This window comes from Lactuca saligna, chromosome 9 (genome assembly GCF_052625555.1).
Source record: "Lactuca saligna cultivar CGN05327 chromosome 9, ASM5262555v1, whole genome shotgun sequence".
Classification (NCBI taxonomy): Eukaryota; Viridiplantae; Streptophyta; class Magnoliopsida; order Asterales; family Asteraceae; genus Lactuca; species Lactuca saligna.
This window is the reverse complement of record NC_136425.1, coordinates 14,375,026-14,393,369: the sequence shown is the minus strand read 5'-3', so window position 1 is coordinate 14,393,369 and position 18,344 is coordinate 14,375,026. Positions and strand designations below refer to the sequence as shown.

Genomic DNA, 18,344 nt, shown 5'->3' with positions numbered 1-18,344 from the left:
ATGTCTTTAAGAAACCAAGCTTTACAAAGCTACAAATACATTACATCAAATGTTACGAGAGTCTATAAACAACGATACATTCGAGTTATTATCACACAATTAAAACCAAACGACAACCTAACAATACAGCAACATATCATAAAAGCCATGCTGCTAACTCGTAATAACTTTTACTTAATTATACAACAATAACAACAATTTTTATCCCCGAATCACAACCCCTGGAGCCTGAATATCCATCGTCCTTGGCACATCATCAATCAAACTTGTCGCCAAATTCCCTGCAGCAGCAGCAATAGAAGCCACCTTCTGCTGCTTATACGCATCGTTATGAACCCCTAATGCAGCCCTTCCTGAAGGGTCAAGATTCTTTGACCACGATGCATCCCACTCGATTGCTTTCTCTGTACTACAAGCTATACTCGCTCCACCTGGAACAGTCAACTTTGCAGAATTCTGGAAAAAGGAAACGTGTAAAGATTCCAAGTACTTGAATTATTGCATGATGTACAAGTCATAAGAACTAAGAACAAAGAACAAAGAACTTGCCTGAGGGAAAAACCGCTCGAAGATCATTCTGTAATAGTAGGCTTCTTTAGTGACTGGAGTGTTGAAAGGGAAGATATGTGCAGCGTTAAGCATCATTTTGTCTGTTACGTGGAGTTCAGCATGAGCTTTGAGTCCATCGATCCAGCTGTATCCGACTCCATCACTGAACTGTTCTTTCTGTCTGTATAAAATATGCTGTAGGTAGGAGATGATACATCACGTGTTAAAAGGAGAAACTTGATTATGGTTCGAAAGTCGAAACAGAGTTTGTTTTTTATTTTTATAAAAAGATTGATTTTGGAGACCTTTGGCAAATACGGGTGATCTTCATCGTCGAAAGCCCGTCTAAGAATCCATTTTTCAATTCGTTTTTCATCCATGTTGATCTGCAAATAAGTTCATGAAGCTTGTTGGTATCGTAAACTTTTAATTATAGGGGAAATTAAAAGCTCTGTTTTTTACCATTTTCGCTTCAGGGTCTATGCTCATGGCAACGTTGATGAATTCTTTATCTAAAAACGGGACTCGAGCCTCCAAACCCCAAGCGGATGTTGACTTGTTTGCTCTCAAACAGTCGTATTGGTGAAGTGCTTTTATCTGCGTTATGTAAATCACGATTCCGGCGAACTTAATTAACGACCTGATTAGGATAAAAAATAAAAACAGAGTCAACGATGAAGATACCTTGCGACAGGTTTCGCGATGGAGCTCTTCTTTGTTGGGTGCCTTGTGAAAGTACAAATATCCGCCAAAAATCTCGTCGGAGCCTTCACCGGAGATAACCATTTTCACCCCCAATGACTTGATTTTCCGTGACATCAGGAACATAGGTGTGCTAGCTCTGATTGTTGTCACATCGTATGTTTCGATATGGTAAATTACATCTTCAATTGCATCAATACCATCCTGTACAGTGAAGGTGAACTCGTGATGAACAGTTCCCAAATAATCAGCTACTTCTCTTGCTGCCTTGAGATCCGGTGAACCCTGTTTTATAGGTCAAAAAATGGAATCAGAAAAGTTCCAATCACAAATTTCATGTTTCCAAATGGAAAGAAAAGCTTTATGTTAGTATGTTACCTCTAAGCCGACACAGAAGGAATGAAGCTGAGCTCCCCACTGCTTAGCAGCTTTTGTACTGGATAAATGACGGGAGGTGATGGCTGCGACCAACGACGAGTCTAGCCCACCGGAGAGGAGAACTCCGAAGGGTACATCGGTCATTAATCTCTTGATCACGGCCTACAGTTCACGTTTATCGTTTTCTCAACACTTGATGGTGATATAAGTATAAAATTATATATATGGAAAACATTAAAGAAAGAAATCTCACGTCTTCGAATGCATGCCTGAGAACGAGAGGATCATATGGCGTAGAAGGAATAGCTTCGGAGAACCATGGTGGGTTGTACCACCGCCGGAATCCGCCGGTTTTGCTAGAGTACAAGTGGCCCGGCGGAAACACCTCAAAGTGCTCGCAGTCGTCGTTCAAACCTTTCAGTTCAGACGAAATCCAAACAGAACCTGAACAAGAACAAGAGGACTACTGTTACTAATTTGCTCTATAATCAATGAAAAAAACAGTATGATCGAAAGCATTTGATAATCACCATCGAGTCCCCAACCAATGTACAGCGAGGTGATCCCGATAGCATCACGAGCAGCTATGTAAGTGTTATCGCGTGTATCAAGTAACACGAACGAAAACATTCCGTCCAACATATCGATGAAGTTTTCGCCATGTTCTTCGTACTACAAAACGTCAACAAGCTCGATTACATTCAAACCCACAATCTCAACAATAAATTTTATAACACAATTCGTAATTACTTACTAAATGGGCAATAACGTCACAATCACTCCCCGTTTTGAACTTATGACCTGTCAAGCTTTCTCGGAGCTGCTCGTGGTTGTATATCTCACCGTTAACCTGCATTTCCGATCGAAATTAGAGCTAAAATTGAAGGGTTTGATAATCTAACAAACTGATTCATCGATCATTAATGTCACTCAACCCACCGTTACAACGATCGTTTCGTCTTCGTTATAGAGGGGTTGATCACCGGAAGCAGGGTCAATGATGGCGAGACGTTGATGCGCCAGATAACAATCACCGTGCTGATATAACCCACTCCAATCTGGGCCACGGTGCTTCAATCTGTACAAAGTTCACATACATATAAACAACGTTGAGAAGATATTTTGGTAATCGATTTCATCTCCTATGAGAATTTTGGTTTTCAAATAATATAAAATTAAGTATGGGAAACAAGAACATGCCTGCGAGAGAGCTCGAGGACACGGACCCTTTTGGCCTGAGAGTCATCGGAGCAACCCAAGACGGCTAGTATTCCACACATGGCTACCGTACAAGTAACGATGCACAAATTACAAGCGGCGGGAGAAAGTTAAGGAGGTGAAGAGCGAAGAAGAAGAAGAAGATGAGGAAAATGTGGAGGATGAGAGTGAATGAATTGGTAGGTTATGACGGTTTCATTCGCCGCTATTTATAGACGGTTCCGGCGACTCCTTCATTCGTCCTTTTTCTTCAAATATCTTTATTTTATTTTATTTTATTTTTTAAGCGGCGACGTTTCTCACCGTTTTGGTTGTTTTATTGTATATTTTCGCTGTGCATTGCGTTTAGAAGTACGTCACTAATTAGATAATTAGACTATTGACATATAGATGCTTATATCATTATCTCCGATGGTAAGCATATGCGAATAAAAGTTATTGTTGCTCGTCGTTTCATTGATTTTTTGATGTTTAATTATTTACATCTCCAAGGATAAATTTAATTAGATCATCATTATTTATCTAAAAGATTATAAATATATTTTTATTTATTTAATATTATATATTATATATGGTCTGTATTAAATTTTATTCTAATTTGTAAATATATAAAAATTTGTACCATTTAATATAAATAATAATTATGTATTAAAGAAATAAAAATTATTTAAATGTAAAATAAAATTAAAAAGATAAAATAAAATATTATTAAAAAAATTTAGTTAGATAAACAAATTATTATATATATTATATTAACCAATCAATATAATAAGATATTGACCGATCAATAGATATTAAATAATTAATAAAAAATAATAATGTAAAGTAATAATTATTGGTTAAATTAAATAAAAAGACTTGCGTTTGATAGGTTTTTAGAATAAAATATAAACGTATATAAATATTTATTTTATAAACAACAATAATATGCAATAAAAAATATATTAATTTGTAATTACTTTGAAACATATTTAAACATAAACAATTTATTAGAATCACATCATCTAAGTGTTGCATTCAATTGCATTTGAATAAAACTATATATGACTTTGATTGGATCATATTTTTCCATAGAGTTTTTCTATATGCAAGGAAGAAAAACTTATAATGACAACTCCATCATTAATTTAATTAAAAAAATAATAAAGAGAGAGAGAAAGTTCTTAAGTTCCAAATGACAAACGAAGAGAGAAGACGAACGACAAAAACAACATTTTCTCTTTCCTCATTCGCAGATGCTTCTTCAGTCGGTGCTGCTTCATCGTGCTCTTCAACGACTGTTTCTTCATCCCACTTTCAAATGGAGTGAACTTATATACATATATGTTGCTTCATCCTCCTGATCTCCATTACGCGACCTACAATTCTCGTTGGTATGTGTGTTCATCCAAAAATCGATCAAGGGATGTGTGTTCATTTCATCATTTGCAATTCCCATCGGTTTGAACCAATTGAAGGACCCTCCTTGACCTAGAATACTCTTGCGTGTGTCTAATGCGTGTTCATCGACAATTACAATCAGTATCTTTGTGTGTTTATGTGTTCAATTAAAGATCATCTGATTAGGTAGGTTGTTCTTTAATTATCCAGAAGTTCTTTTTTAACATCTAATTGTTATTCTTAATTAATTTATTATCAATTAGTATTGCTTTCTTGTTTAATGTTGATTTGTGCACGTAGACTATAATCAATTTTGTAGTTATTTTGCAATGCTAAGTTGTGATGAACCTTTGAATTGTTTCTCATGGTGAATCTTTGAACTTGTAGGATGGGTTGAATCATTTGTTGTATCTATTTCTTTTTGTGATTTTGTAAGGAAATCTCCTATGGAAGAATAGTTAAATGGTATAAAAAGGAAACCAATGATCTTTCTTCTTTATTGTTTATTAGTTATAACATTATAATTAACTGTCACCTTAAAAATAATTATTAATATTTTAAATATTATAACAAATTTATCTCTCACCCTTTTATATATATATATACTTCTTTTTTAAGTTTATTGAAATGTCAATTTTACATTTAGAAAAATAAACCTTCTTCGACTATTTAGAAATAAAAATAGTCTTTGAATATTTTTAAATTTATTTGATATTTTGATTATATTCAGATTTAACATCATTTTTAAATTAATATATTAAATATGTTATATTGATAATGTAAAAAGTCCATCGTTAACACGATAATATTTACATTCAATAACATATTTAAATTGATAAATTAAATATGTTATGTTGAAACAGGAAAAGTGATGTGAGTTTCAAATATATATGATGTAAGAATATGGAAATTTTATAAGATAATAGACAAATGTTCACATTTTGTGCAAGTTAAAATTTTGACAAACATATTTTATTGAAAATGATTATGTCATTAACATTAATTATGAATTTTTATCCTTATTTGATATATAAAACTCTATCGATTTTGAACAATATGATAAAATTTATTTATATTAAAATCATATTACTTAATAACCTCTACCTGCAACTTGTATATCAATAAAATTAAATATAACTCTTGATTTGATGTTACTTTCAAATATTGTTATGATTAATTAATTTAAAAATTATTTATTTGTCCATATTTTAATTCAAATCATGATGTTTATATAAGATATCAACCATTGCTTTTAAGATAATGCAACATAACTTAGAATTTTATGTTACTATTACAACACCCGTCTTCCAGAATGGATCAGGTGAAGGATTGGTGGGATTTGAGATCAGATTTTTTTTTTATAGGAAAACCTAGGTGTCACGGCATAGTGATTGGAGCACCACGACATGGCGCATTTTGTGCATGATCGTGCATTTAGCTGGTCACCACGATGTGGCAAGGGAAGGTCACGACGTGGCGGCTCAAACCCTTGATTTTTAGGGTTTCCTCCATATTTAAACATCTAATATCAAGGATTGTGGTATCTTTTTCAGCCTCCAACCCTTTCAAACAAAACCCTATCCTCTTTGGAGCGATTCTTGTTGTATTAATGGTGATTCTTGAAATTTGAAACTTTAGCTTGCATTTTGGAAGAAGTAGGGGTGTGCTTGCTAATTGGAAGAGTGCATCACTTCAGATCCTACACCTCACACATCTTGTGGAGCTTTGGAAGGTATAAAGCCTCCACCTTTTTGGTTCTTCCTTCATAGATATAAGATTTATAGCATTTCTTGGCTTATATTTGAGTTTGGGTTGGTTTGATGAGATAAATTTTGCAACTTTATAGCCCATATTGGTTCTTTGGTCACTATATCTTTTGGATCTGAAGTTTGATTGTGTTTTGAACTTCATGCATGAGTTTTTTTTTTTTTTTTTTTTTTTTTTTTTTTTTTTTTTTTGTCTTTTTTCCCCATTTGACCTAAATTGAGATCTAGACTTGCATTAGACATGCATGACTGTAAAGCTATAATTTTTATGATGGAATAGAAGTGAGAAGTCCTTCTGGAAGTTATGGATTTGTGGATTTGGTTATTAAGAGTTTTATGGTTGAGTCCATGCCTTAAGTTGTCTTTAAGACTCTAGGTCTAAGAGATTTAGACTCCTTGGGATGTCTTAATGTGTAAAGTTGGAAACTTTACCCATCAATACCTTGGGAAGGACTAGATCTTAGCTTTGGAGCTCTTGAGGTTGAAGAAAAACATATTAATCCATTAAGTTGTTGAGACCCAATCGCCACGACATGGCAAAGGGAGGCCATGACGTGGCGATTGGGGGTTGCCCAATTATTTAGTCTTTTTCTCCCGTGTCATGGATAATGAGTGACCACGATGTGGCGATCTGCCGAAGAAGACTTTTGTAACATCTATTTTTATAGGTATTTGCTTTTGGACCCTTGAGTTATGAATTGTTTGCAATAAGGGTCCATAATGGCAATTTCCTGACTTTTGGGTGCTGCTTGAGTATGTTGGGTGTACACGTTGGTATGTTGGGTGTATTGTGATACGCGCCAGTACGTTGTGCATACTCTGGTATGCTTGGCGTACATGGTTCATATCAAAACCCTAACATGTAGGGTTTATGCACTATTTATGCACCATTATAGCCCCAAGACCTTTCCGTTTATCAACCTCCATCCCAAGATCAACCCTCCTTGAAAACCCTTGTCCATTTTAAGCTTTTGAAATGAGTTATGTGATTCGTTGTTTATGAAGAAGGATCTTCAAGGAGTAGGTTTTTCTCTCAAGACTTTAGATCCAACATCTTCTCTTTATTGTGCACAATTTGGAGGTATAAAGGTCTAAACTTGGCTAATGTTTTTTTAGATCTTAGTTAAGCCTTGATTTTCATCCTTTTTGTCCCAAAACCAAGAGCTTGGTGAGTAGGAGGTACTCCAAAGTCTTTAAGGTGTCCTTGCAGACATTTAAAGCATTTTAAGTCATAAAAATGCAAGCTTGGATCCTGATTTGTCCCCATGCAAGAGTTATGGTGTAGAAAAGGTTTGGGTAAGCTAGGTTTTTAGTGTTGGGCTTCTTGTAGCCATGCAAAGGCATAATGTTTGCAACTCTATGGCCTTAGGGGTCATATTAAGCTCAGATTTGAATTTTGGTTGTATGGTCTTAAGGCAGTAAGACCTTATTATGGGTTTTGCCTTAGGGGTGCGTACGTTGGGCGCAATTCATAGTATGTCGCACGTACTGCACCTCAGTCTCAATCCATGCCCGTATCGGTTGAGTACGTTATGTGTACCAGTTGGTACGCTAGGCGTACGACCCAATCCAACTTTGATGATTTTGGGCCTTAAATCATTGGGTTTTTCTTGTTGGTCTTGGACCATAGATTTTCATGGTAATTGGTCACTTTTGATTTTGGGTCCTTTTTGGACTTTGGATGATCTTTGGGGTTGGGTTTAGGATTATATTATGCTTAAAAGAAAAGGATAAATTGGCCCTTTTACCTTGGACATTAGGCAAGTAATGTAGGTTTTCAGCTATGGGTTATGTCCTAATTATTAATTGAGGCTTTGTCTGTTTAGTTAGCATGAGGATTTTTCTAGTCTAGCAGCCCGAGGATTTATCTGGTTTTCCAACAGTTGAGGTAAGTTTCCTCACTAGATATTTAGTTCGAAGGCACCAATGTCAAACCATTGCTTGTTGTGTAGAATGTTAGATACCTTGTGATAATTATATGGAAGACCAGGATCTGGCCCCTGGAATTTGCATGAAAGACTAGGGTCTGACCCCTGGCAGTTATATGAAAGACCAGGATCTGCCCCCAACATTTGTATGCAAGACAAAGATTTGGCCCTCGAAACGAAACGAAAAGACCATGGCTTGGCCTATAGCAGGAAATGATTATATGACTATGATTTGGCCCATATCATTTATATTCTTTCATGTGTGGTATGTGGTAATTGGGGGAACTCACTAAGCTTTATTCTTACAGTTTATGTTTATGGTTTTAGGTACATCTAGTTCCAAAGGGAAGGGCCTGACATGATGACACATCATCCTCCCCTCACGATTTCCGCATTTGATATATTTGTACTATGACATTTCAGATATTATGACTTGATGTTGATTCTGAATGATTATCAAATGATTTGATAAGTTTTAAATAGAAAAAATTTACTATTGTTTTTGGGCCATTACAAGTTGGTATCAAAGCCTTGGTTTGAGCGATTCGGGCATACTTTCGGGTGTGTCTGAACTCAAACTGAGAAATGATAGTTTTATTAATAAAAATGGAGTTAAACTTTTAAAAAGAATTTTTATTAAGAAGAGGGGCAATGCGTGCAATCAACAGAGCTCATGCAAGTGGTTCCCAAATTACCCATACCTATCTATTATGAGTAATATGCTTGATATAAGAATTGCATGGTAGATTAGGGCTAAGGATACCTTCAGGATTCATATGATAGAATATCCTGATTTGTGTGATGCCTTATAGCCTAGTAGAACTTGATGTTATGTATTACTTGGAATTGATTTTGGCTTAGTTATTTGCTATGTGTATGCTTTCAAAGTTATATACGATTAGGATTGTATAGCCCTAGAATAATCGATGTTGCCTCATTTCTTGTTCCTTGTTTGGTTATGGACTTAAGGTAGAATTATCATCTGATAGTGTATGTGATCCTATTTTGTGTATAACTTGCATACATAAGACAACCAGTGGTGTTGATTGAGGTTCTTGGTATTGCGAGTGGTGGGAGTTGGGATTTCCTAGGAGAATTTTGGATATGAATGTTGTATAGAATAAGGTTGGTTTATGGTTTTAGTGTGGTGAATTAGAGGAATCAAGACTAACCTTGAGGAAGGTACACGTAGGTGCGGAAGGTAGTATTAGGCATGTACTACTAGAAGCCCAGGACATGTACCTGAGCCTAGTGCAGATCTAGAAACTCCATGGAGGCATGTGTAACGACCCAATTTTCATGTCCAAAAATTTTCGTTTTTAAAACATTACTTTAGAAAACATTAATAAATAAAAACATTGTTTGATCAAACTACATCACAACATAAACCATGTTCATAAGTCAAGTCATACAACCAATCGAAACATCAAAGTATAAATCCCAGAGGAGTCTAATAGATGCGGAAACCAGTGTGTGTGCATGATGTGCTGCTACCGTGCCGGTTCTTTCTCCTTCGATGAAGAGGTACCTGAAACCAAAACTGAAAACTGTAAGCACAAAGCTTAGTGAGTTCCCCCATCGTACCACATAACATACAATACATAACATACATACTGCCAGGCTATTCTGGGGTGCCTGACTACCCGGTACGGCCGTTCTGGGGTGCCGACTACCCATGCGGCCATTATGGGGTGCCGTCCTACCCATGTCAAGCCATTCTGGGGTGTTGACCTACCCATGTCGAGCTATTCTGGGGTGCTGACTACCCTTCGGTCCTAATAACCGAACCTCGGGGACTATTTCACCCCTACTACTACCATCACATATATCATAACACAAACATAATATCAGACGTATCTGGGGTGCTTGACTACCCTTCGGTCCTAACAACCAAACTTTACTACTATCACGTACAACATATCATGCCAACATATAACATATCGGTAGTAGCAAACCTAGATGATATCACAAAGACAATCATCTAACATACAACTCCTACTTGTGGGCCGGCATTGTGGCCTTAGATCCACCGCTACTGAAAAGTAACTCACCTCGGAGTAGCTGCTGATCTGCGTGGGAATAGTCTGATTGCTGCTGCTGTTGCTCCGGAAATCCTCCGGCTGTAATTCCCACCAAACACTTAGTCAAAAACTGCTAACTGACCTTTGGGTAAAATGACCATTTTACCCCTGATCATGCCCTAAGTCAATGTCAGAGTCAACTTCCAGTTGACCCAACTCGCCGAGTTGGCTCGCCAACTCGTCGAGTCCATATCCAAACGACTGACCTGAATTCTGTTTCTACTCGTCGAGTTAGGCGTTGACTCGACGAGTTCTCCTTCCAAACTGATGTTCAAGTCCTTCATCCTACTCGTCGAGTTGTATGAACAACTCGCCGAGTTCATCTTCATCTGATGAACAAGTTATACTGTGACTCGCCGAGTTGTATGAACAACTCGTCGAGTCTGATCTTGATCTAAGGAGATTGCCTTGAACTCGCCGAGTCTGGGCATCGGCTCGTCGAGTTCCATTATGGGTGAGTTTTGGCTTCCAACTCACCGAGTCCACCCTGGACTCACTACGCAACTCGACATAGCTAAAAGGGGACAAACTCGGAGACTCGCGACTAGACTCGCCGAGTCCGATGAGCGACTCGCCGAGTCTGTTTCATGCAAGAGCCAAAAATGCGATTTTGCTCGAATCCAGTCCATACCATTCGTAGATCTGGGCTCCTAGAGCATGAATAACACGTAAAGTTTCCAACTTTACGTGTAAATATCCATCTATGGGGTTTTTAGGGTTCAAAATGCACCAAAAGAGTAGATCTAAGGTTTTCATGCAATATGGGTTCATAAAAGTAGTAGATCTAAGCTCCTAGAGATCAACCAAGTCTGGATCTAGAGGCCAATCAACTTATTTCGAAATATGATGCACATACAAGCTTGGAAAATGAGTCATGAAGGACTTTAATGAGGCCATAAGCATGAAGACAAGGGGGAAAACGAGCCATACCTTAGTGAACACTCTAAAATAGCTCACAAGTGCTTGACCTCCTCTTCTTCTTCTTGATCTCCTTTCCTACTCACTCCAATCTTCAAGAGGACACACCAAATGGCTTCAAATCCACAAAACAAGGCTTAGAACGAGGTGTATGGCTCTGAGGGTGAATGGGGGCTGGCTTGGGGGCGGAAAGGGGGATTAAATAGGGTGCAAACCCCTGAAACTTAGGGTTTCATCCAACAGCGGTGACTCGCCGAGTCCAGGATATGGACTCGCCGAGTCGCCAACTTAAACGTGTCCCGGGTCCCGTCCCTACTCGGCGAGTCGGACCTATGACTCGCCGAGTCCAAGGCTTAAAATGGAAAATACTCAAATAAGATTTACGTACCAGGAACCAAGTGCTACAAATCTCCCCCACTTATTTTAGACTTCGTCCTCGAAGTTTGCTGCTCGATCCTGGAACAGCTCGGGGTAATGCTCCATCATTTCATCCACCGGCTCCCAAGTCCACTCCGAACCCTTGTGGTGCTGCCATTGCACCTTCACTAGCTCCACCCTTTTGTTCCTCAAATCCTTCAACTTCCTGTCGAGGGTTGCGACTGGGCGCTCAATGTAATTCAGGCTGTCGTCAACCTGAATATCCTCCAATGTCACTACTGCTGAATCAACAACTAAGCACTTCCGCAGCTGAGAGACATGGAAAGTGTTGTGGATCTGACTGAGCTCGACCGGCAGATCCAATCTATACGCCACCTTGCCCACCCGGGCTACCACCCTGAACGGTCCGATAAATCTCGGGCCCAACTTGCCCCGCTTCCTGAATCGAATGACGCCTTTCCAAGACTACACCTTCAGGAGAACCATATCCTGAACTTGGAACTCCAAGTCGGATCGACGCTTGTCGGCGTAACTTTTCTGCCGACTCTGAGCAGTCTGAAGCCTGCTCCGAACTTGTTGGATCCTCTCGGTCGTCTCGAGCACCACCTCGGTGCTTCCCATGACCCTCTGGCCAACTTCTCCCCAGCATATCGGGGTCCTGCGCCTCCATCCGTACAACATCTCGAATGGGGGACGATCTATACTCGTGTGGTAGCTGTTATTGTACGAGAACTCGGCCAAGGGAAGATAGGTATCCTAGCTACCACCGAAATCCAACACACATGCCCGCAACATATCCTACAAAGTCTGGATGGTTCGCTCGCTTTGACCATCCGTCTGCGGTTGAAAGACGGTGCTAAAATGCAAACGAGTGACCAACTCGTCATGATACTTCTTCCAAAATCTGGAAGTGAATCGCACATCTCGGTCTGATATCATTGACACCGGCACCCCGTGCCGCGCTACTATCTCCCTGATGTAAATATCAGCCAACTTTTCAGCCGAGATGCCCTCCTGGATCGGAATAAAATGGGCGCTCTATGGGTGAAAGTGTTAAAGTTTTATCATGTACAAGGGGGAGGTTTTTCAGGGGGTCCGAGAATTCCAAGTGGTGGAGGTATGTGGCAAAAAATTGTTGGGTCTATTAATCATCTCCATGAGAGTGGTTTGGTGCCCATGAATGCTACGTCTAGATTGGTCGGGAATGGAGCTACTATTCAGTTTTGGCATGATGTTTGGTGCTTGGATGTTACTATTATGGTGTAATTTGGTAGATTTTTTGCTCTAGCTTCTAATCAGAATTCTTTGGTTAGGGAGTATTGGTCTTCATCAGGTTACATTTTTGTTTGGCGTCATGATATTAGAGGAGGGGTTGAGGAGGAACAGCTTGCGATTTTGATGAATTTTTTGGAAGGCGTTATGCTTAGCACGGAGTCAGACAGATGGGTGTAGGCCCTGGATAATTTAGGGTGCTTTTCAGTTAAATCGACTAGGAATTAGATTGATGATTCGAGACTTCCGTTGGGTAACTTTCCCACTCGATGGAACCGTCTAGTTCCTATTAAAATAAATGTGTTCCTTTGGCGTGTGTTGATGGATAGGCTCCCTGTTAAGTCGAAGATGGTGGAGAGAGGGATGGATGTTGAGTCGGGATTGTCTCCTTTATGTCATAATACTCTAGAAGACGTGTTGCACTTGTTTATTCAATGCACACTTGCGACTCAAGTTTGGAGGCGGGTTAGTCTTTGGCTTGATTTGGATTTCCCTGTTTTCCACTCTATGAGATACATGATGTACTAGATTGATGCGAGGCTGAATGTTAGGCAATAACGGACAATTGTAGATTCGGTGATTTCTATGGTGATTTGGGTGCTTTGGACGTCCCGTAACAATATTTTGTTTAGTAGCAATAAGCCTAACGCGATAAGAAAAAAAATGAGCCTTGAAAAACTCACGTCATAACGCGATAAGGCTCGTCTTGACATGTTATTTGCTCTTCACGCTTAAAAAACCCGCATTTGACGTTTTTTAACACCTAAACCACACATCGCGCCATGACATGCCTTGAGGCGCATCATGGCACGCTTTTTATGTAACACTCCAAATCAGGTGCATATTTGAAACCCTTGAAAATGAATTAATTGGAAAAAATGGTCCCTCTCGTATGCTGGGCGTACCTAAGGGTACGCTTAGCATGCAATGGGAGAAGGATCGTGAAAGAGCCTTGTGTACGCAAGGGGTACGTAAGGGTGCGACGGGCGTATGCAACAGAGGGCCAAAACCCTAATTTCCAGACTTAAGACCTATGTATACACCCTTAACTCATTTAAGCCTCACCCTAAATAGCCTCCTTCACCTTTAAATGTCTCTGGAAACCCTAATACCACTTGTGAGTTCATTTTGAGCTTTAAGAGTGCATTTGTGGTCCTTTTAGTGTTCATTCAAGAAGGAGATGTTGTCAAGGAAGCTTGGAGTGTCATTTGGCATCAAGAATCTACATACAGTCGACCTTGAGAAGCTTGTGGAGGTATAAAGCTTGGACCTTGACATCTTATTCACTTGATTTAGCTAGGGTTTTCTAGTTTTGTCCCTTTGGTTGATTTTGGGCCTCCTCTTGTGAGCTAAGCAACTCCAGAGGATGGAAATGACAGATATGAGGTCCCTTGGTCTTTTGTCAACATAAAAATGGAGTATTGGTGAGTGTTTTGACTTCATGCATGGGTTAAGAACCTTAGAAAGGTCTTAATGGGGGTGTTGGGAGCATATGAAGCATGCAAAGGCATAAAGTTGCCAACTTTATGCCATAGGCCGTCTTAATAAGCTTAGATCTGACTTTTAGATGTAAAAGAATCGAGTATTAAGCACTTAATGGAAAAAGTTCTTAATCTGTTAGTATGCAGGGTGCAGGGGCGGAGCTTTAACGTTTGCTTCAGGAGGGCTGGAAATATAATATGTAAAACAATTGTTAAGCAGGGGGGCCACAGCCAAAATTTTATATTTTGGGGCCAAATGTATAAAATGAAAGTATAAGGGTTGTTTATAACTAAAAAATCAGGGGGGGGGCACAACCCCCTTTCCCTTATAAAGTTCCGCCAATGGCGGGGCGTAACCCAGTGTACGTTGTGCGTAAGTCCCCGAACCCTAGTATGCTATGTGTACCGGGGTGGTGCGCTAAGAGTACGCATCACAGATAGGCTTGGATCTGTTTTGGGCCTTTGATCTTTTGGTCCTTATTTGTTTATTGGACTTGGTTGCATTCTGATAATAGTGGGCCATTTTATATGTGTCGTTGTGTTGGGCCATTGGAGTTATGGTAGGGTCTTATTGGGCCAGGTAGCCCATTATTGATTTTAGACATGGACTTTGGACCCATTAACAAAGAATAGATAATTGGGTCTTCATTGAAGGACTTGGGGTTTGGGTTCCCCTTTGATTATGTGATGTCCTAAGATGTGTTAATTCTATTACTCAGTACGGGAGGTTAAAGACAGTTAGGAGAGCTGTTTTAGATTCTTCGGGTGTAGGTGAGTCTTCTCACCATACCCATGGGTTTAAGGCACCATGGCTGGCCCATTATGTGATTATGGTATATGTGTTAGTCATTTTTGTGATTTTATATGCTATGTGATTGTGTGTTATTGCATGGAAAACCCCAAGGGGAGCCCGTGGCATTGGATGTAAGACCATGTGGGGTAGCCCATTGCATTCCTAGGTAAAGATCATGTGGGGTTGCCCATGACATTGGATGTAAGACCATGTGGGGTAGCCCATGGCGTTCCTAGGTAAAGACCATGTGGGGGTAGCCCATGGCACGAAGGTGTAAGACCCTGGGGGAGCCCATGACATCTTTACAGGTTTTATGTATGCATGGCTTATGTGTTATAGGTAGCTTGTATAGCTAACAGGATATGTGTTATGTATATTGTGTGTGTGGTATGCTCTAGGAAACTCACTAAGCATTTAGCTTACAGGTTGTGAATTTGTTTCAGGTACTTCAGATCGCAAGGGCAAAGGCAAGGTGTGATGGTGTGGCGTGCACTCTCTCCCAGGCGTTTTATCCACAATATGATGTTTAGGATAAAAGTTGTATTTAACATGTGTTTTGAAAACAATTATGATTGGATTTTTTAAATTGTGGAAATGTATTTGACATTCAAAAATGAAAAAAATTTCTTTGAAAAATTGGGTCATTACAAGTTGGTATCAGAGCCTTGGTTTTAGGGAATCGGGCACACCCTCGGGTGTGTCAGGACTCAAACTAAGGAAATGGTAAAACTGTTTTCAGAAATAACATAAAAAGGGTTTTAAAAGAAATGTAAAGACGAGAGTGCAACACACATGATCATCCAAGCCAAGTAACTAGTTCCCCAATATGTTAGCTATGTTATACTGATATTTAAGCTTTGTTGATTATATGGAACTTGCTATGTGTATGCTTTTAAAATTGTATACGGTTAGGAGCTTATAGCCTCAGAATGATTGATTTGGCCTTATTTCCTGTTTCTTGTCTAGTTGTGGTCCTAGGGTAGAATCTTTTATTCGAAAGTCTATTTGATCCTTTTCTGTGTATAATTTGCATGCATAAAGGTAACCTGTTATGATTGGTTTGATTGATATGAGTAGAGTAAATCTTAGGACAGCCTGAGATTGATGTATGTGGTAGTTGTAGAATATGGTTCAGTTTCGGGACGAACTGGAGTTATCAGGTAGAGCATTAGGGAAAGGTACATGTAGGTGTGGAAAGTAGTATTGGACCCATACTACTAAAAGAACATGACCTGTACCCGAACCAATGTTAGATCTGACGACTTCAAGGAGTATCGGAGTGGTAAGATCCCTTATATCGAAATTTTTATCGTTATGATTTATGACATTTCAGTTCAGCATGGTGGTGACACGATTTGGAGCAGGGGGTCAAGATCAGGCGATACTACTGATGTGATTGATGAGAGGCTGCACGAGCTTATTACAGTCGAGGTTACCATGGGCATCCTTGACGTTACCCCAGTCATCTTTGGGACGGTCAAGGAGGGTATGATGGAGATTATGGAGGAGAGACTCAAGGCATTCAGAGCTGAGATTTTTGTGCGTCAGGTTGGGGCCCGAACTCCCTCATTCTGGGAGTTCAAGGCGTGTGGGGCACCAGATTTTTCGGGGCCAGGGACCCCATTGTTAGCCAACTCTAGGTGGCGGATATCGAGAACCCCCATCGCACGAGTTCTTGCCTGGATGCGGAAAATGTGGGATTTGCTTCTTGTATGCTGAGAGACAGGGCCCATGATTGGTGGGGTGAGGTTACGAGTCAGGTGGGAGCAGCCAGTGTAGTTGAGATGACTTGGGCCGAGTTTGTTCGATGATTTGACTTGGAGTTTGCACTAGTCATTGAGGTGCAGCAACTTGTGAGGGTGTTTCATGACCTTCAAAAGACCATCGAGACTGTGACAGAGATCACCAAAAAGTTTCGAGAACGAGCTTTGTTGATCCCGCATTATGGTACTGACGAGGATATACGCAGGACGAGATATCATTCCATGCTGAGGGATGATGTCTGGAAGTTTGTGAGCTTTACAGGGTGCAAAACCTTGAATGAGATGGTGGAGAAGGCCCAAGAACGGGAGATGGAGTTAGACCTCCACACCAAGTAGAAGACGAAGCAGGCACATGCAACAGTGGGTTAGGCTAAGAAGCCTAAGACTTCAGACACTCCCAGCAGGGGCTAGCAGGGTCGAGGCCAGTGTCCCAGGTGCGGGAGATTTCACAGTGGGGCTTGTCGGACAATCAGAATATCAGGATGTTACTCTTGTGGTCAGCAGGGCCACTTGAGCAGGGATTACCCCAAGAAGGGCTTGTTATGTTTCCACTGCAACTAGACTGACCATAAAAAGTCCAACTGTCCAAGGTTGCAGGGAGGGGGGGGGGGGGGAAGAAGTGACAGTGCCTACACCCGCCACATTGAGGATCACCAATGGCCACCCTGTTAAGGTGGACGCTCCGACAGTGAAGAGTCGTGCATTCTAACTAACTATCGTAGAGGCTCGGACAACGCCAGATGTCGTGGTTGGTACGTGTATATTATTCTCTGATCTTATGATTTGTATGACTTATGGTTACTTTATGCTTGTATAGGGACCTTTTTGGTCAATGGTATGTCTGCTCATGTTTTGTTTGATTCGGGTGCTACTCGATTGTTTGTGTCTCTTGCGCTTAGCAAGAAGTTACGGGACGTACCTGGAACTCTGGATTCCCCACTCGAGGTAGATATTGTAGATGACCGCATCGTTAGTGCTGTGAGGATGTATCAGGACTGTGTCCTATATGTGCTTGGTGAGAGGTTTTGTGTCGACCTAGTCCTGATACCATTACGGGGGTTGAAGGTGATCATTAGGATGGACTGGTTGGGAGCCAACGGGTCCATGATTGATTGAGAGCACCAGTTTGTTAGGGTTCGAACCCCAAGTGTGGGAGAACTGGTTATTTATGATGAGAGAGCCTCGCAGGGGCCAACTCTCTGTTCGGCTGCGAGGGCTAAGAGGTTTCTACAGCAGGGTTGTACGTGATTTCTAGCTTATATCTCGGATACGAGGGTAGAGACTACGACAGATGTGGGAAGTGTGTCGGTTGTGCAGGACTTTCAGGATGTTTTCCTCGAAGAGTTACAGGGAGTGACTCTAGAGAGGCAGGTAGAGTTTCGCATCGACTTGGTGCTTGGTGTCGCTCTGATAGCAAAGGCACGATATCGGTTGGCACCACCTGAGATGTAGGATTTATCTACGTAGCTTCAGGAGCTGCTAGACCGAGGGTTCATACGTCCGAGCAGTTCCCCATGGGGAGCACCGATCCTTTTCGTGAAAAATAAGGATGGATCACACAGGATGTTCATCGATTATAAAGAGTTGAACAAGCTAACGGTGAAGAACCGTTATCCGTTTCCAAGGATCGATGATTTGTTTGATCAGCTTCAGGGTGCGTCTTGGTTTTCCAAGATTGAGCTACGGTCCGGATACCACCAGATGAGGATTCGAGATGAGGATATACCGAAGACGACA

General features: G+C 40.4%; 1 protein-coding gene across 1 annotated transcript; it reads right to left on the bottom strand.

Annotated features, from left to right (window-relative positions):
• Window positions 1-5: 5 nt before the first annotated feature.
• LOC145013994 (asparagine synthetase [glutamine-hydrolyzing]) lies at window positions 6-3,034 on the bottom strand. Its single transcript, XM_078972341.1, has 11 exons — window positions 2,830-3,034; window positions 2,569-2,707; window positions 2,384-2,479; window positions 2,160-2,301; window positions 1,883-2,073; window positions 1,630-1,791; window positions 1,234-1,536; window positions 1,012-1,146; window positions 855-935; window positions 550-744; window positions 6-456 (listed from the first exon to the last, which is right to left on the bottom strand). Exons 1-11 carry the CDS (start codon window positions 2,907-2,909, stop codon window positions 202-204), a joined length of 1,779 nt encoding a protein of 592 aa, XP_078828467.1. The 5' UTR covers window positions 2,910-3,034; the 3' UTR covers window positions 6-201.
• Window positions 3,035-18,344: the final 15,310 nt, after the last annotated feature.